The sequence below is a fragment of the Desmodus rotundus genome, chromosome 3, assembly GCF_022682495.2.
Source record: "Desmodus rotundus isolate HL8 chromosome 3, HLdesRot8A.1, whole genome shotgun sequence".
NCBI lineage: Eukaryota > Metazoa > Chordata > Mammalia > Chiroptera > Phyllostomidae > Desmodus > Desmodus rotundus.
The window spans coordinates 198,150,891-198,176,385 of NC_071389.1; the positions used below are offsets into that span (position 1 = coordinate 198,150,891).

A 25,495-nucleotide genomic window follows, 5' to 3' on the forward strand; every position below is an offset into this window, starting at 1 on the left:
CTGTTCCCAACGAATCGAATCGAGAACCACCCGTAGAGACGCCTGCAGACGTCCACGCTGGGGAAGAAACAGGGCAGCCGCCCCAGGCTTCCAGGGAGGCATCTGCTCCCCCGAGGGCTCCCTGCGCTTGCTCTGATTCCCCAAGCGAGTGGTCAGCACCACAGACAGATGCCAACCCGGCATGGGGGCGCCCATCGGTAACCCCCAGCATCCTGGGTACAGTGGAAAGACGGAGCACAGACGGGGGCCACCCCCTCGGGGCCCGCTGAGCCCCTCCCAGTGGATGTGCCGGTTAGGAACGTGCACCAGCAACAGGGTGTTTATTTCCCGGGTGAGCTGGAGCCGCTCCTTGTGCTTCAATGGCTGCGGCGCCGGCGCTGAGAAGAACGGCACTCGTGGGGGCTCAGACAGCGTCGGGGGTCTGTGTTCCTCGTTCGGGACATGCCAGCTTCTGCGGTGACACGCAGGCACATCCGACTGGGAGAGCTACTCATGAAGCCCTCGGAGACTTTGCTGTCTCCATCACCCTCGATGCTTTGGAAAATGGAAATGCATTCCGCAGAACTGTACAGTCACCTGTGAGAGGTTGTAATCTGAGGTTCTTCCGAGAACCTCCCAGCACAGACAGTTCCCAGAAACCGGCTTGTCCCTGAGTCTCAGGGTGGGGAGGCGACGGCCCAAAGCAGCCAGCCTTTGCCCAGGACCCTGGGGCAGGTTCTCCCAGGTGTCTGCTCATTCCCGTGTTCTCCTCTGCATGCTTTGCTCTTTGTCCCTTTGGTCTCGGCTTCCCAGGCCTCACTCATTCAAGGTCACACACGCCTGACTTACCCGACTGTGTCTCCCTTACGCACTGACAGCTCCCCTGCATCTGGGCTTTACTCGGGATGTAACCACCGTCCTAATTCTTTTCCTTTTTAGAATCCATTTCTTTATTTTCAGTGCAAGATTTCACATCTCCGACAATGCTAACAGAGAGACTTCAAATGTATTTCTTCTATAAAGAATCAGCGAATCTGAATACACAGATCCACCGCTGTCACACTAAGCTTGTGCGGAGCTTGCCGGTGCCGTGCGGCTGGCAGAGTCTCCACACGCACCTCAGTGCAGAACGCCAGCAAGGATGCGGAAAACCCCCATCTGATGAGACCCACTAATTCCTGGCCAAGGGCAGGCCTGCCCGGTACGTGCCATCTCCTGGCATTGCCGGCCCCCTCAACCCCGGGACTGCCACCTCGGTTCTCGTCCTAATCGCAGCACCTTAAACCCAGCTAACTTTGCTGAGGCACAAAGCTGACAAAAGGTATGACAGTCTTTTCCTCTTCTGCCTGGACCACCACTTGGAATTTCTCTAAAAGGTAAGTTCTCGTATTGGCGCCAATAATGACTCGATACCTCTTGTGCAAACCAACCTCGATGTACTTCCCCAAGGCTGCTCTCATCGTTCCTGCTTGTCTGGCATTCCCAGTTGACTCCCAACAGTCTGCACGGGGGCGGAGGCCGAGAGCTTTTCCGCAACATCGGCCTCGCTGGCAGAACCGCTCACGGCCACAGACACTGTTTTCCTGCCCCGGACTCTCCACTCACAATGGTGGGCCGGTGGGTGTCCTTCATCTCAGTCTCGATGAGTGTTTCTCTAACTCCGTGGCTGCCGGATTTCCATGCAGCTTGATTTTCTGGCAGCCCTGGTTGGTTTTTGTTTTTAACTTGGTTGTTGTCCTCCTTTTGTTGCGTGAGGAAGTGAAGCGTTTCTACTCACGCCTCCAGCTTGGCCAGAACGCCCCACATCCCAGCTCTTTGAGTCGGTCCTTCCAAGCTATTCCTCGGGAAGATGGCACTGAAAAATGGTGTCCCCTGAACTTACCGATTACAACACTCTCTGTAGACAAGACACAAAAGAGCAGGGAAGTGCCCTGGCTCTGGGGGAGGGGGCCTGCCGCCTTGCAAGGATGCTGACCACGCATTATGACGACACCCACAGACAATACGCTGCACCTCCAGGAGGTCCCGGCCCCCGCCCACCTGGAAGTCTGGCTCATCAGAGCCCCCCAGGTCCGCAGTGGCGGCTCAGGGGGCTATCACACCTGTCGGAGGAACACTCCCCAGTGCCCTCATGCATGACGCCTTCTTACGAAGCACCTGAGGGTCTGTCTCTGGGGACGTAAACGATGCCTGGGGAGGCAGCCTGCCAGGGACCCGACAACTCCAAGTGGTCGTCAAAACGTCGCCCCTCACTTTGGGTGCCAATATGAATAGCACAGCCCACAGCATGGTGGGGGGCACGACAGACCACCTGACCTCCTCGTGCAGGCAGTCGTGGGCAACAGGATGACCTTGGGCTTTCTCTGGCCAGCCAGGGGGTGTCTGAGCCATTGCCGGCACTTCATTTTGGACTTGGATTCCCAGCAGAGGTGAGGCGGAACAGCTACAACGGGGCTAAGTTAGCAGAAAGCAACCTGAACGATGAGACGCAGGAGGCTGGGGGGCCCAGTGTTCCCGGTCAGTCCTGGGAACTCTTAGAGCATGGTCCTAGGGGGCCTTCCAGAACCTTCTAAATAACACCTTCAGTAGCACGTGCTTGTCTCGGTCACTCCGCATCTACCGTCTGGAACATTCACCACTTTTACAGTCCCAGCCCCCCAGGTGACTTAGAGACGACAGCGGGGTGCAGTCGCCCTGACCGTGACCCGTGGTCAGGCCTCTCCACAGAGGGGCTGCGGCAGCGCTCAAGATTGGGACGGGCCCTGGTGGCTGCTCCTGCTGCTCTGACTGAGGGAGGGGGACCGAACGGGGGGACTGAGAATAAAGACCAGCCCACTTCCCCCCAGGAGCCTGGAGAAGCCTGCGGTCCGAAAGCTCCGGTAACAGGTGGGCGCTGGACCCAGCAGGACTGGAGCTCAGGCTTCTGAACCTGGTTTCCCTTGGTGCCCAGCATGGGCCGTGCTCCTAGGACTGACCCCACCTATTCCTTCCTGTCACGGACACAACCCCAAACAAGCTCCTCCCCGACCTGTGCAGCGGGCCAGCGGTCTGCTTTGCTCAGCACGGCTGTGCCCGAGCGGCGTGGCCATTCTTACCTAAGCAAGCAGAACCTCAGCTTTTTCATTTCCGGTGGTAAGTTCACTCCAGACATTTGCACTCGTCCAACACACACTCACCGGGTGTCGCGCTGCCAGGCTCTGTCCCAGGTGCTGGGGGCATAGCGGTGAGCAGACCAGACACAGACACCTGCCCGCCGTGCAGGGCACGCACTGCCTGAGGGCGGACGGGCCAGCCCAGCAGGCGCCTGTTGAACAGCTGCCATGCCCGGTGGTTCCCAGGGCAGCGGGAGGGAGGAAACGTGGGGAGCAAGGGGCCCAGAGGGCACAGAAGGGGCGGGCTGAGCCCTGGGCTTGTGCTCGGGGACAACCTCGTGGCGTGCAAGGAGCCCTCCAGGTCAGGAGGAGCGCCTGCACTCGCTGTGCTGAGGCGGGGGGGCCACACCACAGCTTCGTGAGGCTGGTGGGGGGCAAAGGAGGGGGGGGGTGGGGAGGCCACCCGGCCAGGGTGCAGCAGCCTCTGGCTGTTGACAGACTGCTGGCTTTGCTTCTGTGCAGAGGAGTCCCTGGAGGGCTCAGTGCGGAGAGCAGTGCGGTCGGACCCACACCTGAAACGCTCACTCTGGCTGCCCTGTGCAAGGACAAGGACAGCCCAGCCCCCAGAACAGGCTGGGCACCTGGTGGTGAGGGTGTGTCTGTGGAGCCGGTGAATGTGGGGGATGGTCCAGCACCCAGAGTGCACCAGCGCGGGACAAGTGGTCCCACGCTCCATCAGGCCTGCCCCGCCGCCCTCCCTGACACCATGGGGCTGCGGCCTGGCCGGTTGTGGGTTTGCAGAGACCACCTGATCCCAGGGGCTCCCAGCCAGGCTCTGAGGCTGCTGCACCCCAAAACCCTGTCCCCCTCTCCAGCTTCCATGGCAGGACAAGGGGAGCTGAGGTCTCCCTACTCCCTCCCTCTAAGCTCCCAGTGCCTCCTGATCCCACAGTCTAGCTGCACACGCTGAGCCCCCCGCCCCCCACAGGTGTGTCTGTGTGCCGGCTGACACCGAGCATGCTCTGCCACTGCATCCCCTTGGCTTCCGTAAGCCTCATTCCCAGCAGTCACAGGCCAGCGGCAGACAGCATTTGCCCAGTGACTCTGACGCCCACAGGAAGTGGTGGGCCCAGGATGGCCGCCCTAGGAGACTCACCAACACAGTCCTTCCGGTTCCAGTGGAGCCGCCTCCCCGGGGGGCAGATGCACTCGAAGCTGCCCTTGGTGTTGACGCAGCCCTGGTCACAGCTCCCATTGTTCATGCTGCACTCGTCCACGTCTGGAAGCACAGGCGAGTGGGGGTGAGGGCAGGAGGGGGCTGGACCAGCTAGCCAAGGCCACTCCCTCAGGGCAGGAGGGCTGAGTCCCTGACCCCAGCCTGGTACTGTCATAGCATGCAGACATGTGGCCACACACACCACATGCCTAGGCACACACACGTGCACATCACATGCCCAGGAACACACACGTGCACATCACACGCCCAGACATACCCACGTGCACACACGGGGCTCCCACAGACACCGACACACACCCCTCCTGCTTGGACTAGGGGGCGGGCAGTGAAGTGGCACAAAATTTAAGTTCCCATCAGGCCTTTGGGACAGGAGTGAGCACTGGCCCAGGACCGTGAGGCTCCATCTCACCATGGGACTCGGGACAGGCCCCTTCCCAGCTGCCCCCCTCCTGCACAACAGGCACAGGCTGAAAGAAGTCATATCTGCGGCTTCCTCTGACCACCAAAGACCAAAAGCACCCACTGGGGTGGGGGAAGGCTCCGGACTGCATTCACCCAGGGGCGCACGACTGTGAGCGGGCCCACCACCTGCACTGGGGAGCGGCGGGCCCAGGGAAGCCAGCACCCAGGTTATGGGGAGTCCTCGCAGGAGAGCTTGCAGCCCATCCCAGGAGCCGCCCTCTGCACCGGCTGTGCATGGTCACCACACTGCTCGGCCCATCGGACCCTCACAGCTGCCCCGCAGACACAGTGGCTACTTCCAGGCCACAGGCGAGGAAGAGGCCCCCAGAGCGCAGGGCCACTCTCTGCATGGCCGTGCCCGTACGTCTCCAAGTCCCAAGTCTGCGGCTCCGAAGTCCACCGAGCACCTTCCCCTTCCTTGCCCAGCTCCAGCAGCTCCAGCCCCATCTCTGGAGCCATCTGCCCACTGGCGCCCTGGGTTCTACTCTCCTAAACACACGGCAGCCAGAGCAACCTCATTTTGTCAACTTGTCACACCCCTGATTAAAGCCTCCAGTGATTTCTCACTGGGAATAAAACCCCAGCATCCCCCGGGGCTCGTGAAGCCCTGTCTCTGCCCTGTCTGCAACTCCCACCATGCTCACGGAGCCCTAGACACACCGCTGCCTCTTGGTCCCTCTGCAAGCCCTCTGCCCCAGTGCCTTTGCACGTGCTGATCCCTTTGGCATACTTCCCCTCGTCTGGACCCAAACTCTTCTCCCGCAGGAGCCCTCATTGTCTCCCTCCTCTGCCCTTCTCCGTTGTCACCCTCTCCCACTGGAATGGGATTCTCCGTGTGGCGGCCACCCTTCTCTGGACTGGGCCCCTGCAGCTGCTCTTTCCAGGCCTATGCCCACAGCCTGGCGCAGGCTCAGCACCCTGTGGGTACTTGCTGTCCTCTCCCCCCACCCTTCTGCCTTGCCCTTGGCTGAGCCCCTCTGCCTGCCAGTCCCCAGCCTTGCTGTGATCCCTCCAGGCCCGTCAGGGTCAGGGGTGGGGTGTGGGGTGCAGTGTGGGTGGCCATGCAGCCAGGCGCGTGCCTCGGGGGGGAGGTGGCCCTGGCAGGCGGGTTGCAGACCTCCGCAGTGGGTTGTCCCGTAGAGCGTGTAGCCGCGGTGACACAGGCACTGGAAGCTGCCCGGGGAGTTGATGCAGACGTGGTCACAGGTCCGCTCGAAGGAGCACTCGTCGATGTCTGGGGGGCCGTGGGGAGACAGTGCGGCGAGGAGTGTCAGGGCGTGGGGGGCGGGCACCGCCCGTCACTCAGCCCGGCCGTGTGCATCTGTGCACGCCCGACCCTGGGCCTAGGCTCCGGGCCCCGCCAGTCGCTTGCTAACACTGCCTGGCCCCCCGTTTTGTCTCCGTTACTTAGGTCTCGGGGTCAGGAGCCACCCCCGTCTTTCCCGGTGGTGGGCAGGGCAGGAACACTTTGAGCAGAAGGGTTGTTGTGGACCCTGCTGTTTTCACGTCTCCCGTTCAACTGTGATGTGGATCGGTTTCTGTCCAGCCGTGTAGGGAACGTACCCGCAGGCGGGGAAGCAAAGTCAGCGCAGGGGGCCTTGGTCAGGGCCTGGGCAGGTGCTGCGCTCCCAGCAGACCCACGTGTCTGACAGAGGAGCCCCGGCCAGGGCGCGAAGAGCCCCAGACCTGGCCAGCCCCTACCCACCCCTACCTGCCTCCTGCTTTTGCCTTCCTTTTGGGGTACACCCCCCAGGGCCTTGAGCTGCCGTGAGCCAGGCTCTGAGCAGCACTAACAGCCAGAAGCTGCGAGTCCCACAGCCAGACTTGGCCGCTTGCAGCCCGCAGCTACTGGAACCCCGTGGAGACAGGACAACTGGACAGCAGAGCGGCCATGATGGTGTCGGCCACTCCCCACCCCACAGGCCTCCGGGCCCTCTGCACACTTGCTCCCAAAGCTGGCCCCACAGGGCCCCTCTAGGTACCCAGGCTCCCTCAGTCACACTTCCACCTCTGGGGTGGGCGGACCTCCCTGGCTCCTCCCCAGGACGCCTTCCCTGGCCCTTCTCACTGCCCCTCATCCTCTGGGCTCTTACTGAATCCTGGATGTCTGCTGGGCTTGTCCTGGGCTCTGATTCCTGGTTCTGCCCACACTTCTGCTCCCATTACCCCTGCTCCTAGCAGGCTCCTGGGACCCTGTAAAAGGGCCGCTGGAGAGCGCCTGCCTGCAATGTGCCATTGCTTCCACCAGGCGGCAGCATCCCCACTCCGAAGCTGCTGAAAGAGGCCTGGGGGCCCCTGGGAGGGGGTGAGGGACAGACAGAGCTGATGAGCTGACACCCTCTGGCTGTGCACGGGGACACTCCCTGGGCCTCAGTGAAAGGGACAGATTGGGCTGGACGGCCTTGGAGGGCCCCTGGAGTCACACAGAGCTGGAAAGACAGGGTGCACAGGAGCACACGCTAAGGATCCCAAACTGCACCTGCTTGTTCAGGAGCAGTCAGCATGGGGGACCAACCCCACCGCACACTCACCTCCTCCCCCGGGAGCCTGCACAAGCCCGGGTGGGGAGGGGCACGAGGGGCACAGGGACGTCCCCCTGCCGAGGGCTGCCCGGGCACAGAGAAGGCTCACCTTGGCACGTCCGCTCGTCCGTCAGCAGCTTGTAGCCCTTCCGGCAGCCGCACTCGAAGCTGCCCACGGTGTTGCGGCAGAAGTGGTCGCAGCCCCCATTGTTGACCAGGCACTCATTGATGTCTGCGGGAGCCAAGCGGGAGGGGCGAGGAGACTGGGACATAAAGCTGGGTTGATGGCCCCCCCTTCCGTGACTTGCCTGCCGCCCACCTCCTAGAGGTGGGGACCAGCAGGCTGGGTGACACCCCTCCCCGATGGGACTGATGTTTGCTGTGTTGGGCAAGACCACGGGGACGGTGACAGCTGCCACGTCCTTTCACCGGTGCACTGAGGGAGGCGGCGGGAGGGTAGCGAGGCCCGGGCGGGCAGGCAGGCCGCTCCCAATGGCTGCGACCTTGGCTCCCCACCCATGAGCCAAGGACCAGGAGCACCACCGGGTGCAGGTGAAGCAGCGTCCCTGAGGCCCTGGTGCTCCGTACGCGCTCAGCCGACTCTGAGTGGCTGCCTGGCTGGAGGCGCTGCCATGGGGTGACCGGGGCCTGACCTCTCGGTCTGGTTCTTCCTGCTGTCCCACCCCAGCACCCGCCAGTTTGGGCCCTCTCTTCACTCAGCATTTAATGGCTGCGCCCTGGTCGCCTGGCCCGACACCTGGCTCTCCCTCCGCTACTGGCTGGGAACTTCAGCTCCCTGAACGCAGCATTGCTGCTCTTAGTGTGCACGCTGAGACGCTGACTAAAAACGAGGGCTTCTCAGCACTGGGAGCCCTGCACCCGGTCTGGGGCCTGTGTTTCAGGGCCAGAGCTGTCTGGGGCAAGCCCACGCCCAGTGAGTGGCTGGACCCTCTGTGGTCACTTCCCCTGCTGGGCACTGCCTCGTGTGGGTGGCAAGGGCAAGCCGTTTCCAGCAAGGTCCCGGGTGATCTTCACAGCACCAGGGGCCAGATCTCCCACTTTACAGAGGAGGTCACAGCTACATGTGGGAGCCAGGTTCGAGCCCAGCTGCCCCCGTTTCCAGACGGGCATTCTCCAGCACAGCCTCCAGAACAAGCGAACAGGGAGGCCAGGGAGGGCAGAAGCCCAGGCATCTCCATCGTCCCCTCCCCCAGGGAACACAGGAAGCTGGGGGACTCCTCACAAGAAGCCTCTTGCAGGCGAACGAAGGCCCGTCTCAGCTCTGCCCCGGCCAGCCACATGGTCCTGGGCTGGGAAGGGCACCTCTCTGAGTCTCAGGGCCCCACCTTTGGAGGGCACTGCTATCTCCGCCGCCTCTCACAGGGTTGCTGTGAGGCTTGCTTCCTCAGGAGCACCTCAGGCCTCCTGGAACCCCGGTGCCTCCCTTCCCCACCTGGGCCTGTCAGCTAAGGAGCTGTTGTAGCACCAGACATGCGGTGGGAAGCATGTTTGCTGGAGGCCCAGCCTGGCGCAGTGGGCTGCCTGGGGTCACTGGTGGGGAGGTGTCCCCCAGCTCAGGCCCGGGACAGAGTGAGGGAGTGTGGGACACTCACGGCCGCCGACCTTCAGTCTGATGGGGCACACCTGGGGGTGCAGCTCTTCCCCCCACTTCCTGTCCCCTAAGACTACCTTCCTTCTCCACTAGGCTCCCATCTGGCCCTCACCAGGTGGCCAGAAACCCTCTACCTGTCCACAAGTCTCCTGTGGCCTCACGTTGGCTCCGAGGAAAGGCCCAGCCCCTTTTGCAGAGGCCCTCGGCCCTTCCCTCCCAGCCTGGCCCAGCTGCTCACCTGCTTCCTGCGCGCCTGGCTTCTGCCTCAGCAGCCCGGGCTCTGGCCGCCCCACTGGGTGCCTCCCCCACCCAGCCTGCCCCTGGGAACAGACGCCCTGCTGGAAGCCTCCCCTGATGCTCTGTGGAGAGTTGGCTGCTTTCTTGTCATCGGACCTGCCCTCAGGGTGATGAGAGGCCCTCAATGACCAAGGGTTTGGGTATCAGGCACCTGTCTGGAGCCCTAGGGCCAGCACGAGGCTGGCACAGAGGGACTGTGCAGGGGTGCCCACTGAGCGAATGGATACGTGGAGGAGTTGGGGTGGCGGAGAGGAGGGTGGGGTCATCCGGGGGAACGTTCAGATGCATGTCAGGGTATTCCAGGGTCCGTGCATGCGTGGGGGGCAGGGGCGGGGCGCAGCCTGGCAACCCAGGGGCGTGAGGGTGAGGGCTCTTGGGTGGGAGCAGCGGGAGGGCCCAGGAGTGGGCTGGCCACCCCTTCGTGGGCAGCGCACACTGCTGGGCTGGCTGGGTGGAAAGCGGGTGAGGGAGGACAGGGGTCTGGTGGTGGGTGGGCTTCTCAAACTGTTCCAGAAGGTGCTGGGAGTAGTGGCTGGTGTCCCTGAGGAAACCCAGGCTCCAGCTCAGGGAGCAGAGCCTCCTTGGAAGGACCCATTAGCAAGATGCCCCTCCCAACATCCAGTGGGTGCAGCCTTGAGGCTGGGCCCCTAAACCGTCCACACTCTTGACACAGAGCGAGGGCTGGGGCAAATCCTCTAGACCCCCCACTTTCCCACGCTGGCCTCCACCTGCACTTGTGGTCCTCTGGACCTTTGGAGACCTCTGCTACCTAAACTCCAGCCGCCAGTCTTGCCTAACAATGGCTTTTTGGCTTCCAGAAAACACTGTGTCTTTGAGGTCACTCCTTTGAAGTTGTCCTCTGGGCCCTGCCAGGACCGGGACGTGCAGGCCGACTGACAGCTGGACCCCAGGGCCAGGGCCGCCGGTCTGTCAGGATCCCCAGCCAGGTTGGCCCCTGCCAGGGCCTGGCGCCCTGATGGCACCTCTCCAGCCAGACCCTGGGCCTCTGGCCGAGAGCCCGAGGCTCCGAGACACCAGACCCTGGGGTCTGGGGGTCAGGTTCAGTGTCCAGGGCCCCTGAGGTGAAGGCGTTAGGTGTCCTTGTCACGCAGCACTAGACGAACCCCTGACCCGTAATTTCTAGCACTTTAGACAACACCCACACTGCTCTTCTCCACCTTCACGGCCATCCCGGCCAAGTCACTGTCACCCGGAACCTGGGGGATGGCAGCAGCCGCCTCACTGCTCTTCCAGACCCTGCCCAGAGGCCAAGCAGTGGCCAGGGGTCATGTCAAAATGAACACCTCTGCTGCCCCTGCCCGACAGCTCTGGGGCCAAGGCTGGGAGGATGAAGGGCCCGCCCTCCCCCAGCCCCCAGGCCTGCACCACCCGGCCCGGCCTTGCCGTGTCTCCCCAGGCCTGGGCACGCCGCCTGCCTGTGGGGCCTCGAGCCCCGGGCCTCCGCACGGCACTCCCATGCCCTGGGAGGGTGGCCCCTCTGCCTGCCCACGCCGGGCCAGGCTGCGCTGTGCCTCTCTGTCCAGCACCGGCAGTCCAACGCACATTTATCTCGGTGACGGTAAAAAGGGGAAATCTACTGCACTTGACGGAGGGTCCCAGGAACAGGTACTGCTTCGTTCGCGCGTCTCCCCAGCACCCGAGCACACGGGGGTCCCAAGTACCCGCCCGGAGCACGAGTGAGCAGAGCACGTCCTGACTCCGGGGCAGGGGGCGGGCCCGGGGCTGTCCTGGGCGAAGGGCAGGCTGTCCGAGGGGAGCCACGGGAAGCACGGTGGGGGCCTGGGTCGTGTAGACAGCTCCCCTCAGCACCTCCCCCAGACATGAGGTCAAGGTGCGGTGGGGATGGATGCCCTAGGCCGCCCAGGGACGGGCAGGGCAGCAGTCAGAGCCACCCCTCCGTGCTCTGCTAGGGCCGCTTTCCGGCCAGACCCCGCAGGCTCCTGGCAGCCCCGGCCTCACCTCAGGAATGGAGCTGTGCCCACCCTCTGGCTCCGGGTTAGCGCCACGCCTCGGAGGGGCAGAGGGGCCTGATTCTACTCTCCTGTCCTGGCTCCAAGGACAGGTGGCTGCCCGTTGTGATACGGCCGGGACTGTGGGCGGCCCTTGGATGCCCTCTGCGCGTTGAGTCCACACGGCGAGGCCCCAGAGACCATCCGCCTGCCTGCCTGCCTGCCCGCCAGGAACGCACCCTGGCTTTGAGTGGGGGCTATGGACGGGGTTCGTTTTCAAATGAACAGGCAGAAGAACAGTTATTTCTGTCAATAATCACGAGGTTCTTCCCAGCAAAACAGCTAAGAAGGAGGCCACGTGCTGTCCATTTTACAGGCTTAAAAAAGTCTGCCTCAGATGACTCAACCCCCTGAGCCCCCCGGGACGTAGTCCCTCGCAGGGCTGCCCTCCCCGCTGCCTTCCAGCCCCATCTGCTGCCAGGCAAGGTGGCCGCAGGAGGGCGGCTGGCAGGGGGAGGCCAAGGGGCTGCACCTCATTCCTGGAGGGGCCGTGGCGCACGGGCCCGACGCCCTGTTGCCCCCGCACTGTCCCCCATGTCACTTGGCGGCCCCTTTGGTCTCCGGAGCACATTAGCTGGCTCTTGCTTTCCAGCCCCCTTGCTTCCTGTTTTCCTGAGGGGCCCAGACCGTGCTGGACACCCCCTGCCCTCGGCAACTCTGGGTGAGGCAGGGGACAGGTGGGGAGAGGCAGCCCACTCTGTCGCTTGCCACAGCGGCCGCATTCCTTCCGGTGCCGGGGACCTCACTCAGACGCTCCCGTCCCTCATTTCTAACTGCACACGGAAGCCCTTCCACACCCTCGTCCTCCGGCTCTTCAGTATACAGCCACCCCCAAGCCACTCCTCTAGCGACACGGACACCCAGTGCCCTCGTTTTTCTAACGGGACCAGCAGGCAACCCCACCCAGGTACGAACAGACCCACACATGCTTCCCTGCACCCCGCTGTCACAGCTGAGGTGGGTGGGGTGAACAGACGCGCCACGTCCCACCCCCAGGAGCCCCAGGAATCACGAGGCCGGGGAGGCCCCCAGTAAAGGCACCTGCCACACAACTGGCAGCTCAGTTCTTTGCTGCGAGAGCCCTGGCTGGCGGCCCAGGAATGCAGAGGTGTGCGGTGGAACTGTTCCCTGGGGCCCGCCCGCCCTGTGGGGGAGCACTGGGGTGGAGCTGCCCTCCTCGCGGCCTCTCCCACAGATGCGTGGGTGACCGCTGAGCTTCCTGCCCCTGCGGCCCCCACGCCCACCTCACCGGCCGGCCCTGCTCCCACTCTGCCTGCCCCTACCAGGCCCCAGGAGTGGAGGCGGCCTCCTGCCCGCGGCTCCGCGCTGACCTTTGCACGTCTTCCCGTCAGGCTGCAGTGTGAACCCCACCGGGCAGCTGCACCGCACGCCGGTGGCTGTGTCCTTGCATGTGCGGTCGCAGCCTCCATTGTTCACTGCACACGTCTCTGGGGAGGAAGAGAGAGGGATGCTCAGTCTCCTCGGGCGAGAGCCACCTCCTTTCCCGAGACGGGACACTTGAGTTCAAGTTCTGGCTCTGACCCCTGCAGCTGTGGGGCTTCGCGGAGCCTCATGCTCCCGTCTGTAAAGTGGGAGCGTGACGCCGTCTCCGTGGGGTCAATGGAGCTGAACAGGGCCAGTGTCTGCAAACAGCAGAGGGCTGTGCTGGGGCAAAGGTGGCTGCTGACAGGGCCCCCGCCACTTCCGGTGACCGGCGCTGCCCAGGCCAGACACCTGAACCCCGCCCTGCCTGGCTCAGGCGCCAAACCCAGACGGGCACCCCCTGGGGCTCCCAGGCTCATCCCGGCACGGTCGGCCTGAGCCCTGGCCGGGGAGCCCCAGGGGAGGTTTCCAGAGCCGCACGCCATGTATCTATCACCCGATGAGGGCTCAGCCCACATCTGTTCTCACTGAGCGACCCGCCAGAGGCGTCTGGTTTTTGTCCACTTGAAGCTTGTCTAGGGCTGTTTTTTTTTCTCTTTTGAAAATTCAAAGGGGCTGGAGTGGCTGGGGCACAACTGAGGTCACGGAACCTGTCGTGTGGTGACAGTGATCCTCCCCAGGCCTGCAGACGGGGCTGGCAGAGCCGGGTCACCGGGGCACAGGTGGCCCGCACACTGAGGGGCCAGCTCCCAGCCCGCTGAGCATTTCAATCTGGGTTTCTTGCGAGCACCTGGCTTTGATCTTGTGGGAGCCGTGCCTGAGCGGGCTTCCCTCTTCTCTCGGCTTCTAGGAAGTGAAGAGCCAATGGGCTTCTCATTCTTTTATAACCTGAGACCCTTGCCTACCTACCTCAGCTTCCCCTGGGAGCCTGAACGCTTATTCTGTCTGCCTGTCTGTGGTGTCTGACTCCTGCAAGCTGCCCTCGGCTCTCTAGGAGGGGTCTGGGGACGAGTGGCGGGTGACAGTGGCCAGGAGTCCCTGATGGTACTTAGACCAAATTCACGGTGCCTTCCCTTTGAACTTCAACTTGTGAGGGTCGGGCGGAGCACGGAGAGGAGGAAACTGGGCATTTGCGGTTTTGCAGGGTGGCCGTGGCACTGAATTCAGGGGCTGCCAGGCCTTCCCCTCGAGGCTACTGTTTCTGCCACAACAGGAGCAGCGGTGACCCGCTGCAGAGAGGAGAGGCTCCCGGCTGGCCCTTCCTGGCCCGCCTCCACAAGCCCCAGCCCACCTGCTGTGGGTGGGCAGCTTTAGGAGCTTCCCCACCCTTGGGCGTGCAGCCCCGTGGCCAGGAGGCCCCCTGCCCGCTGGTGTCTCTGCACCCTGCAGAGACCAGCTCCCTAGACGCAGAAAGTAAGCCGCCGACTTGCCAGCACCCGCGCAGGCTGAGTTCCGAGTCAGCGCAGGCTGAGTTCTGACCGGCGCACGGCCCGCTCGGGCCCTCTCATCTCCCTGCCGGGCCACTCCCTGGGCAGGGGCACTGCCCTGGCTCTGTCACTTACTGAGCGGCCTGGGTGGGACACCCTTTGGGGCCAGACCTCAGCACCCACATCTGGCCCATGAGGACAATAAGCTTTCCCTTCCGGGGCTGAGGTGGGGATCAAACTCCCAACTTGGCCATACCTGGCCCAGGTCCTGGCCTGTGGTAGTTGCTCAACAAATGCTAGTTTCCTCCCTGGGGTTACAACCAGAGGGAAATCCCACCACCCACCCCCAAGTCAGGAGCCCACATACACCCGCAAGGGCCTCTGCAGCCTTTCATGTGGGAGAGCCCCTCTCTTGAGGGGGAGGAAGCATGAGCCTCTTTCCAGGTGCAGGTAATTAAGGCTCAGACCTTGGAGAGCACTGGGGGGAGGGTGGGGGGTGGGCCCCCGGGGAGTGGAGGTGGGGTGTGATACAGCACGGAGTCGGGCCTCGTGACCCTGAGATGTGAGTCTGGCCCGATGGGCTGCAACGGGCTTGCAGGCCAGGCCCTTCCTGTCTCCGGAGGTTGTGGGGGGACTTGAAACCTCGGCCCTCCAGAGCCTGCTGGCCTGCTGCCCACGGGGTGGATGGAGGCCCCCAGTGGGCTGAGGTGGAGCCTGAGTGGTCACCCATTGTGGGGACCCCCGGTGCAGGCCTCTCCCCTGCGCTGTGGGCTCATCCAGTCTCCAGGTGGCCCTGGACAACGATTGGCACCCAGCTCAGCCTTCCAGGCCTTTGTCCCTTGCCCCGCTCGGAGTGGCTCTTCGAGAGGCTTCTGTGCCTGGTGAGGAATGGGTGCAGAGGGCTCGGAGTCCGTCCAGGCCTGTGCGGCCGGCCGGTCAGTGGCACAGGCAGTGGGACCTGCTGGACTGACTCCAGCCCACCTGACAGACTCGTCACCGTCTGCAGCCAGACCCTGCCCCAGAACCCTGTACAGCCACACGAGAACACCCCCCCATCCCCCCCAGGCCACACCCCAGGAGGCCCCTCCCCTGCCTCCCCCAGGGCTCAGGGCCTGGTCTCTGCTGCCTCCGGGCCAGGCCCTCAGTGTCTTCCTGGATGGCCTGCATGGGGCGGGGCATGGGGGGCTAGGGGGTTGGGGGAGGCGGGAGAGGAGGTGTGGAGTCAGCAGCCAGCAATCAGAGGTCCTCACTGTCGCCCACGAGGGGGGCCTTGGGCAGGCCACAGCGCATGTGCCCACCTCAGCTTTATCTGGGCTGGCCGACGTGTGCTGGACTGGGCGACATACACAGAAAGGGTGACCGTGAAGTCTGCTCAGTCCCTTGGGCTACAGTGGGGGTCGGGGATGGAGGTGTACAGTGACAGGACAGGCTGACCTGCAGGGACCGCGGCGGCTTCCAAGTAGAAGCTATTGGAGCTGCTGGGAGGCCCCTGGCCTTGCATGGTGACCAGCCAGGGATACCACCCCAGTCCTCATCTCTGAGGGCCTTGAAGAGCAGCCTCACCTCTCTGTTCCCCGAAACCTAACATCACCCGGGCCTGGTATCAGGCCACTGCTTCTCAAGAGTCAGAAACCAGGCACCCTGTCCTCCTCTCCCTGGACTACAGGGTCACCCCAAGCACAGCAGCGGACATCAGCTGAGACTGAAGCAGGTGTGTCCCTGGCTCTGGGGGAGGCGAGGGGAGTGGACTCGTCCTGGGCATTGTGGAGGCTGTGGGTGACACGGTTCTGCAGGCCTGCCGTGAGGCCACGCCCTGCTCGGGGTGCACCCTGGGCAGGGAGGCTGGAGTCCAGCCACCAGCCTTTTGGGGCAGTGAAGGGGGTGAGGGCAAAACCACCGCCCAGAGAGCTGTCTCAGGGATCTGCAGACCTGCTCCCAGCCCTGGGAGCCCTCCAGCCTCTCCCAGAAGCCACCTGACCCTGAGAGCTACCGGCTCTTTCTCCGGGCCACCTCTCCCCCTGGAGAAATGAGGGGACGAGCCTCCCCCGGCACAGCCCTTCACAGCTGGCAAAGCATGTTCTCATCCACTAACCTTCAGGGGTTTTGAGCAGCCCCAGAGGAGGCCCTTTTGCAGGCAGGGGAACAGAGGCTCAGAGAAGCTAAGGAACTCGTTCTGGCATAATATGTCCTGGTCAGCTACGTAATTTGTGGGACCCACGTGGAATAAAAACGAAGGGCCCTTATCCAAAAATGAAGAATTCCAAGACAGAGAGCAGAGCATCAGCCAGCTGTGGGCCAGTCTAAGGGTGGGGCCCTGGGCAAGTGCACAGGGCCCTTGCAGCAGGCCGTGTCCCGGGTCACACAGCTGTTGGGAGGGGCCGGTGTTTGGACCCACAACTGCAAGGCTCCAGGCTGATGAGTGAACAGGCCCGGCCAGGGCGTGGGCCCTCAGCAGGGACCTGGAGGGGTGGCTCAGAGAGGCAGGCAGGGGAGCAGGTGGCCCAAGGAGGTCTGGGTGTGCACCAGCCTCCTTACCCAGTGAGCAGGGAGGGATCTTACCCACCAGCCTGGGCTGGCAAGGCAGGGAGGGCAGGCTCGGGCTGGGGCCTGAGGGTGCGGGAGGGATCCAGGAGCAAACCCCTTTTCAGGGGGCAGGGGACCGGTCTAGGCCCTCCCGCCCCCATAATGAACCAGAGGCAGCTGGGAAGGCAGTTAGCCAGTGGCTCTCCCAGTCCAGGAGCAGCTGTGACCATCTGACCTCTGACCCTCTTCCCTCAGCCGATTCCTGAGCCTTCTACAGCCCTGTCACTGGTCTGCTCCCCTGGCCTGTGCCTGCACGCTGGCCCCACTGACCTCGGTCCAGGCGCCCCGGCCCATCATGAGCGCTGTCTGCAGGCCTGCTCTGTCACGGGGCCCCACAATCACGCTGGTCTTCTTCATGAAGTCCCTTTGGCCAGGGAGGCAGGGGAAGCGGTGTCCCCGGCCACTCAGCGAGGAGCGGAGCTGGGCTCACGCGTCAGCAGGTGCTGGCGTCTTGCTCCTAATCACACTGCCCCTCCCCCTCAGCGGGGCAGACATCCACCGCCTGCTGTCTGGGGGTGGCTCTCCCCACACCACGTACCACGTGGAGGCACAACACTAGGGCAGGGTGCAGGGTGAACCTGCCCCGGGAGCCTCTGAGTGGAGCTGGGTCCTGGAGACATGCCGGTGGCTGTTGTGATGGCGATGGAGGGGTGGGGGCCGTGGGAGAAGGGGGCCAGTGCAGCCCAAGGCAGGACTGCTGTGGAGGCCAGCACGAGGGAGGGGCTCCAAAGCCGGAGTCTTCGGGGGAAGGGGGAACGGGTCCCTGGTAGGCCTTGCTCGTCACCCAGCACTGCTCTCCAAGGCGGCAGATCCCTTGTCCCCATGACCTCCAGGGGTCTGCTGCGGCCCGGATCCCCCACTCTGCCTTTTTAGCCAGGCAACTCTGAGGCCCCCTCGGGCCCTGCACTGACTCTGGCCCAGCTGTGTGGGTCACAGGCCTGCAGGCCACACCATCCCAGGGCATCCCTCTGCTCAGAACATGCCCCACTCAGGGCAGCGTGAGGTGAGGTATGTTTGGGTCAGTGTAACTGGGGAGACACCCAATGGGGTCACCATGTCAGGGGCAACGCCCTCTCATGAGCCTCCCAGGGTGGGGTTTCGAATGGGTGCTCAGAGAGCAGACCCTCTTGGACCCAGGGTCTGCAGCAGAGGGGCGTGGGGGCCGAGAGCAGAGAGGGAGCCAGAGCAGCAGACCTTGGCAGGGTGTCTTCCTTTGGTCTGAAGGATCTTGAATGGCCTACCCTCCCAGGCAACTGAGGTTTTGTGGTAAAGCTGGGAACGGGAGGAGGACAGGGCAGCGAGCCCCTTCGCTGCCCCTGCCCCCTGCCCCCCCTCTGGCCATGGAGTGGGGCGGTCACCATGTCTGTTCTGGCTCAGGAGGCCCGAGAGGAGATGCAGCGGAGGGAGATCACCACTCGGAGCCTCAGTTTCCTCATCGGTAATGCTGACGGCACCCTTGCTGTGCTGGGAACCCTGGCCCGGAATCCCGTGCCTGCCGGTGCCACACCCACAGCCAGGCTGCACGGCAAGGGTCTCACCCACGCTGCTCCAGGGTAGAGACTACAGCCCCCTTATTGCCAACCAGAAAAGTGAGGCTCGGAGGTGTGAGGTGGAGGAATGGGACCCAGGTCTGGCTCTGGGGCAGGGGCCAGGACAATGAACCAGAAGAGTTAGCAAAACTCTGAGCCTTGATGTAAGAACAATGCCATTCTTAAACGAAGCCCTGAGGGGTAAGGGTGGGCTGGAGGGCAGGCAGCGGGCCACAGTCTCGAAGGGTGGCTGGCCAATGGAACGGGCAGGCAGGTGGTCCAGGTGCCTGGTCAGTTTCTCCTGTTACTACACACTGAGGCTCCTTCAAAGGTCACAGCTGGACCAATGACTGTGCTGGTGGAAAAAAGATGCCCTGGGCTCTTTGGGGCGCCTTCCATCTGTGGCCACAGTGGGCAATCAGCATCACCATCCAGGACTCCCAGTGGCAGCGGGGGGCGGGGGGGCGCGGCGGGCAGCAAAAGCATTCAGAGGTGGCTGTGGGGAGGGGCAGTAAGGAGGCAGGGGCTTTGAGGTCACATCCCAAAGGCCTCTGGGACCCACTTGGACCATATCTTGAGGGGCTAAGGAACCTAGGAAAGGATTAAGGCAGGACAGGGAGGGGTCTAGGGGCAGGGAGGGGGCTGAGAGCTGGCCAACACAGTCTCTTAGATGAGGGTGGAGGCCCAGAAGGAGCTCCTGGGGGTCCAGCATGCCCAGCCCCAGTGGGGTGGGCCACCATCTATATGTGCAGGGCTCACCTCCACTCTTAGCCACCCCAAGGAGGCAGCTGGACAGCTGTGACTGCTGCTGTGGCCTTGGGACCAGAGTCTCGGGAAGGCTGCAGAGGGCCCTGCCACAGACAGGGTGGCATTGTACACAAAGCTCGAGAGCTGGGCACACCCCTGAGAGCAACCCCTTGATGCCCCCATGGGTGGCTCTGATGGAGGGGCGCCTGCCCTGGCGGCGCTGTCCCAGCAGGCCCTTGTCACAGGCCCCCGAGGCTGGAGGACCAGGGTTGGCTCTTCTGCTTTACAGTCCTGAGAGGGCAGGGGACTCATCAAGGCCCTCCAAGGGCACGTGGTGGGGCAGGTCAGGTGTACCGATGCCTAGTTCACTGACCCCCCACACCCAGCCCCCTGGCCCAAGCGTGGGCTCCCCCAGGGAAGTCACAAACACCTGCCTCTGAAGAGCCATGTGACTCGGGCTGAACCCCTCACCTCCCTGGGCTGAGCCACCTCTGCCAGGAGATGGAGTTGGCACTGTCTCCCTCAAGGCTGTCAGGTGTCACCCCCACACGCCTGTGTGGCCGAATCCCCTCCCTGTGACCCCATTCCACGCCCCCCGCCCCGCAAGACCCTGCCTCTGGCCGCCAGCAGCATCCTGTCACCTCCAGCCTGGGCCCAGGGGTCTCGGCTGCGCCTCCTGCACCCAGTTCACTGCAAGCCCTCTAGACCCAGCACCTGGTCTGTGTTTCCGGTGGGTTCTCTCTGGCCCCCACTCACGGAGTAGCAGGGACACCAGCCCCTTCTGTGTCCCACCTCACCGAATGACCCCAGAGCCTTTGGGAGGGTGCCTCCACACTAGCCTGTCTGCAAGTGGGGTGGGGAGGGAGCACGTCCCCAGCCCCGGCACCCTGCCCTCACCCCAACCGCCACTTCTGGGGGCCCAGAAGATGGCATTCAGGCACAGCCAGCTGCAGTCAGACTTGGGTCCCCCAAGGCCCAGAATCAGGGGGGAGCTGCAGGCCTCAGACTCCGAGGAAGCCAGGGGACTGATGGGTTAGTGCTCTGGGCCTTGTCAGGGGCAGGGCTGGATGGCTCCTCCCACTCAGGCTCGGTCCCTGAAGGTGCCAGGAGCCCTGGTTCTGCCCAACCCAGGTAGCTGTGGGCAAGTCATTCTCTCTAAGCCCCCATCCGGGGCCGGCCAGACCCTGCCCCCTCCTTTCCTCTAATACGCTCTGCCTGCCTGGCACCTTGCCTCCACCCCACTCTCCCCGCTGACATAGCCGAGTCCCCGAGACACAGCACATAGTGCGCCTGCGTGTCACCAAACCCAGGGCAGTGCTCAGGGCCTCAGCCGGAGCCCTAGCTGACCACAGACCAGCCGTGCTGGGGACCAGCTGGTTCTTCTGATGGGGCCCAGAGCTGGGAGTGCAGGCCTGAGGGCAGGGGGCCGAGGTGCAGGAGAGGGTGCCTGCCCAGGCCACAGGGTCCATCCGGCCTTTCCCTCCAGCCGGGCCTCCTGCTGAGTGCTGGCCTGGGGAGTTGTCCCATCATCACCACCTCCCTGACCTCGGATCTGCCTGACCCCCCCACCCCCCGCCCCTGCCAGGGTCATCGGCTCCGGCTCTGGGTCTCACCCTTTCTCTCCTAGCCAGATACCTGCCTGTGTGAAGAGCGAGCAGTGGGGCCTTGTGCCCCCCAACCAGCGCCTCCTCCAGGAAGCCTTCCTTAGTGCCTTGAGCCAGCCAGCCTCCCTGTGCCCTGAGGGGCCATCAGGTCTCGCACAGACTTGGCCTCTGCCCCACCAGGGGGGTCCCGGGCTTGTGACAAAACAGGTGGAGGAGGGTGGGCAGTGGGGCCGGGCTGACAGGGAAGCCCAGGGAGGGCTGCATGCACCTGTGCAGGGCAGAACTGTCTGAGATGGTGTCTGGTGGGCGGCGTGACCCGCCAAGGCAGGGAGCCCGGGACAGGCTGCACGCGCGGGGCCTGAAGGACAGGGGGAAGGCGGCTTCCAGGAGGTGACTGCATGTGTGGGTCTGGAATGGGGGGCATGAGGGGGTGGAGGCAAGTGCCTGGGACACAGTTGGTGAGATCGGGAGAGGCCCAGGGACCCTGGAGATGGCAGCTGCAGAAAGGGGTGGTGGTGGGGCAGCCCCTGGGTGGAGGGAGCAGCGGGAGCTGGGGGAGAAGCAGGAGTGTGAATGCGCCAGGAGAGGTGACACCGCCTGGACCTCTAAGGGCGGCGACGTGGTTACGTGAGGCTAGGGGCAGCGTGGGGCTCAGTGTGCACCCACAAATGTCGGCCATTGTTACCCTAACTGCCCCAGTCTTCCCGCCTTCCAGGGCTCTAGCCCCTCGATCCCCCTCCCCGGAACTCGCTCAGCAGATCCCCACTGAGCACTCCCCTGCGGCCAGGCCCCAGGCAGCACAGGGTCCAGTGAGGTGGACGGACTGTGGCATCACGCCCGGTCAGTGGCTGGGAGCCTGACCCCGGGTGCAGGGGTGCAGGGGTGCAGAGAGCAGCTCCTGCAGACCACCCCAAGCCTCTGTTCCCTCATCTGTAAGACGGGACTCATCTCAGCCCCAGCTCTTGGGGGGCTGTGGTAAGTGAAGGCTGCAGACAGCGCACGGCCCAGAGGAAGGGGCTCACGGTTAGCCGTCTCCGTGGCCACTGGGCCTCAGCTGGGGGGCCCTGGAATGGCTGCTGAGCCTGAGGCCTGCCCCTGCTCCCGACCTAGGGCCCCGGGCTGGGGAGTCCGTGGCTTTGGGCTGGGCCAGACTGCTGCTCATGCTCGCCAGGCCAGGGGCGTCTCTTCCCCTTTCAGGGCCTCACTTCTCCATCTGTGAAGTGGGGTCCCTCAGCTGCCTCACAGGCACGGGAAAGGTCACTGGAAAGGGCTGAGACGGCCCCGAGGAAGCAGTGGGAGTGCCCTGCGGGGGGACTGCAGAGGCTGGGGGTGTCCCAAGGGGGCAGTGGGGCTTCCTGGCCTGGCCAGCACATTCCACACCTCCAGCCCTCCCTGTGCCGTGGACTGGTGGCCCTGGGGATAAGGCAGCAAAGAGGGCGGGCGTGGGCTCCTCCCAGCCCAGGTGTGAGCTGCCTGTGGCTGGCAGACTAAGAGCCCCTTCAAATGTCCCTGTCTTAATCCCGTGACACTGCCTGGTGGTAAAGGGCCTTCTCAGATGTGACTACAGACTAAGGCCCCTGGGACGGGGGTTATTGTGGATTCTCAGGGAGGGCCTGGCATGGTCACGGGGTCCTTTCAGGTGGACGAGGGAGGTCAGAGGAAGGTGTGGTGACGGTGGCAGCAGCTTCGCCAGATACAGTGCTTGGGCTCTGAAGACAAGGGGGGAGGGTGCTGTGAGCCCAGGAATGGGGCTGGGGCTGGGGGGGCTCTCGGGCTAAAAAGGGCCAGGAAATCGATTCACTCTTAGAACTTCCAGAAGGAATGCGGCCCAGCAGACACCATGACTGTAGCCCCGTGAGCCCCAAGTCACATCTATGGCCTACAAGAGAGCGCGTTCGGGCCGTTTTAAGGCACTGAGACCGTGGCGCTCATTAACAGCAGCAACAGGAAGCAGACATGGCGCCCAACCCAAGGCCGCTGTGGGAAAGGAGCTCGTTAAAGACCTGGAGCTGACAGGGGGCTCCCAGGTGTCCGCAGGCCTGCTGCAAGCAGGGCCGGGGGCCGCGGCCAATGTCGCTGCACACGAGGATGTCTCACGCAAGCAAGTGGTCGGCCGGCTAACTGAGACGCATAACTCCAACCCTCCCACCCAAACCCGCACTGGTTTTTGTGGGAATAGAACTGGTTACAGGTTCTGAGGCCTAGTTAAAGTAAACACGACTGCCCTGCTCTTAGCCTGAGCTTGGTGACTGGGGGTAATTATAAACAGCAACTGCTGGGTGCAGCTGAGACCCCAAGGGTGGGGCAGGGTCTTGGCCCTGGGGGTTTCACCCTCTGGACTGACGGCTACTGTGAGCAGCAGCCCTTGGGTGAGCAGGCAGGTTCCGAGAGAGGCACTGAGAGGCCCGAGGTTTTAGTTCTTACACTCCGTGTCTCCCGTTGCTCGCTCAGGTCCTGGCTCCTGGCTGTGTAAAGAGGTGAGACAGCCCATGCAACGAGCTGCAGACACCGCAGGCACCTGTGACCTCTGCAGTCTGGGGACAGAGCATTTCTGAAATCGCCCTGAGTCAAACAACCTACGGTGAGAGCATGTAAAACCTACATTCTCCAACTCCGCTGGGGGAAGGTGAATCGGAGTGGGAGGCTGGCGGCGAGGAGGCCGCCCACCCTCTCTGAGACACGGACAGGGGCTTCACCTGGGCCCACAGGCCCCGTCTGCTGCCGCTCTGTGGTCACACGGAGAATGGGAGAGCAGCGAAGGTGGGTGTGGGCCTCGGCTGGCAAGGGCTGCCCTGTGCCCGCTTACTTCTCGAGGGGAAAGGAAGCCCCCTCTTTTTCGACCCTCCCCGAGCCACCTTAAAAACAAACGCCATCCACACAGCAGATAACTGGCATCTCAGGGCTGGAAGACGCTTGCCAGGCCATCGCAGCCGTTGGGCAACTTCAGCACACAGCCCGTTCTGGCAGAACCCTGGCCCTGACTGCAGCGGGTGCTGCGGTGTCCAAACTTTGGGCGTCTCTGGGCCACACCTTACGTACATTGTGACACATAATCACACACACAAAATACCTCATAATGCTTTAAGTAAATTTACGATTTTGTGCTGGGCCACATTCATAGCCATCCTGGGCCATAGGTGGCCCGTGGGCCGTAGGCTGGACACCCCCGCCCATCCGGGGCATCCCGGCCCCAGTCTTCTCTTGCAACAGTTGCTCACCTCTGTCCTGTCAGGAGGAGCTGGACAGTGTGGTGGTCAAGGGCAGAGACTCTGGAGCCAGGGGCCAGGGTCTGACCTTCCTCATCTGCTCCTGGGCCACAGAACAAACTCCTTCTCCCTCTGCTTGTTCTTTACCTGTCCGCTCCCAGGACCTGAATGAGGGCCCAAGTGGAGGGCCCACCAGGCTACACTGCCTGTGCCCCATCCCCCGAGCCAGCGGCGCTGCCCCAGCTGGTTCCCACACGGCCTGGGCAGCTCTCTCCATGCAGGGGGCGGGGCTCTCAGTGTGTGTCCTGGCTGTGCACGGGCAGCACTGGGCAGATCGGGGATGGTCACCTCCCTTATTCCCCAGCCCTTGTCTCTATTAATACAGCCCAGGAGCAGCCACATCCCCTTGCACAGCAGGGAGCATGCATTGCAGTCCAACAGGGTCCCGAGTCGGCACCACATGGTCCTCACCCCCAGGGGTAAAGTGTTGCAGGAAGCCCGGAGGAAGGAACGGTCTCTCCCACCTGAGGACAAGACAGGCCCAAGGGGGCTGGGGTGGGGGATTTCCTTGGGGCACCCCCAAACCCCAAAATTTATTTATGAAAATTGTGTATCTATTCTTATATGTTTAAACTTCAGTCACCTTCAAAGTTCTCTCCATTTGATGCAACACACCTATTGAGACACTTTATCCACTGCTCAAAAGAGTTTTTGAACATGTCGATTTTGATGCCTTTTAGTGCTTTGGCAAAACATTTCCCTTTGAGGACTTTTTTCATCCAGGGAAATAAAAAAAAGTCAGTCAGGGTGAGATCGGGTGAATAGGCGGGTGGGGCATAAGGGCTTCTGGTCAAAAACTGCTGAACACTCAGCGAGGTGGGGGTGGGTGCGCTCGTGAATCACCCATCATGAAATGGGAAAACGTGGTGAAAGTCTTAAAAGGTTTTTTTTTCACTGAAACCAAACGTAGCCTTTCGCAACAACGCCAGCTGGTGCACTGACACAGATGGGTTCCTAGAACACTCACCTAGGCAGGGAAGCCTGTCCTACGAGGGGCCTGCCCTCCAGAAGGTAATTCCGGTTAATTTTGGGCCCCCCTTGTATACCAGAGAGGCGGGGATGCAGGGGAAGCCAATCCTCATCCCTTTCCTTGCCCTTCCTGATGCCGGGCAGAGTCCCCAGACCCGCTTCCCAAACCCGGGGTGAGGGGGGTTGCATTCTGGGTGCCTCCTTCCACATCCCTGACTGTGCCCCAGGACCTGGTTTTGGGCCATTGCCCACTGAGTCTAATTAGATAAAGCAAGCGCAGGGGCCCTGTCTTCACTTACCCACCCACCGCACAGCCCACCGCTTGACGCCCACTCAGCTCAGCCCTCTCCCGCCTCCATGCTCTCTCTGGTCCCGCCTGCTCTTAAGCCCAGGCCTCCACAGCAGCGCCTACCTCCCCTAGGAAGTGAGGCCGAGGGGCCGGGGACCCCTTGGGCCTCAGAGCACAGGTACCTCCTAGGTTCCCTTCTGGCCACCTTTCCAGGAAGTTGGTAGCACTGCCTCACACCTTCCTGGAGAGTGGTGGACATGCCTCCTTGGTGGGGCCTCCACACCCACCACTTGGCCATTTCCAGCCCTTCCCAGGCCTACCCAGATAGCCCATGCCAGCAAGGCAGCCCTGTCCAGAGAACTGCAGAGACTGGGCCCGCGGCCTGAGCCAAGCCCGCTGTCTGTGGGGCCCAGGCCGGCCCTCAGAGTTCCCACCTGAGAAGCGGGGCTGTGTGCGTCCTGCCTGTG

At 63.2% G+C, this 25,495-nt stretch overlaps 1 protein-coding gene across 2 annotated transcripts in view; it reads right to left on the reverse strand.

Moving 5' to 3' along the window:
- Positions 1–25,495, reverse strand: part of SCUBE1 (signal peptide, CUB domain and EGF like domain containing 1) — a 114,286-nt gene that overhangs the window by 18,629 nt on the left and 70,162 nt on the right. For both annotated transcript variants that reach the window (XM_053919662.1, XM_053919661.1), the window contains 4 exons: positions 12,563–12,679; positions 7,402–7,524; positions 5,888–6,004; positions 4,228–4,350 (listed from right to left, as the gene is read on the reverse strand). In XM_053919662.1, the coding sequence (XP_053775637.1) occupies positions 4,228–4,350; positions 5,888–6,004; positions 7,402–7,524; positions 12,563–12,679 (480 nt within the window). The remainder of the gene's footprint in view (positions 1–4,227; positions 4,351–5,887; positions 6,005–7,401; positions 7,525–12,562; positions 12,680–25,495) is intronic.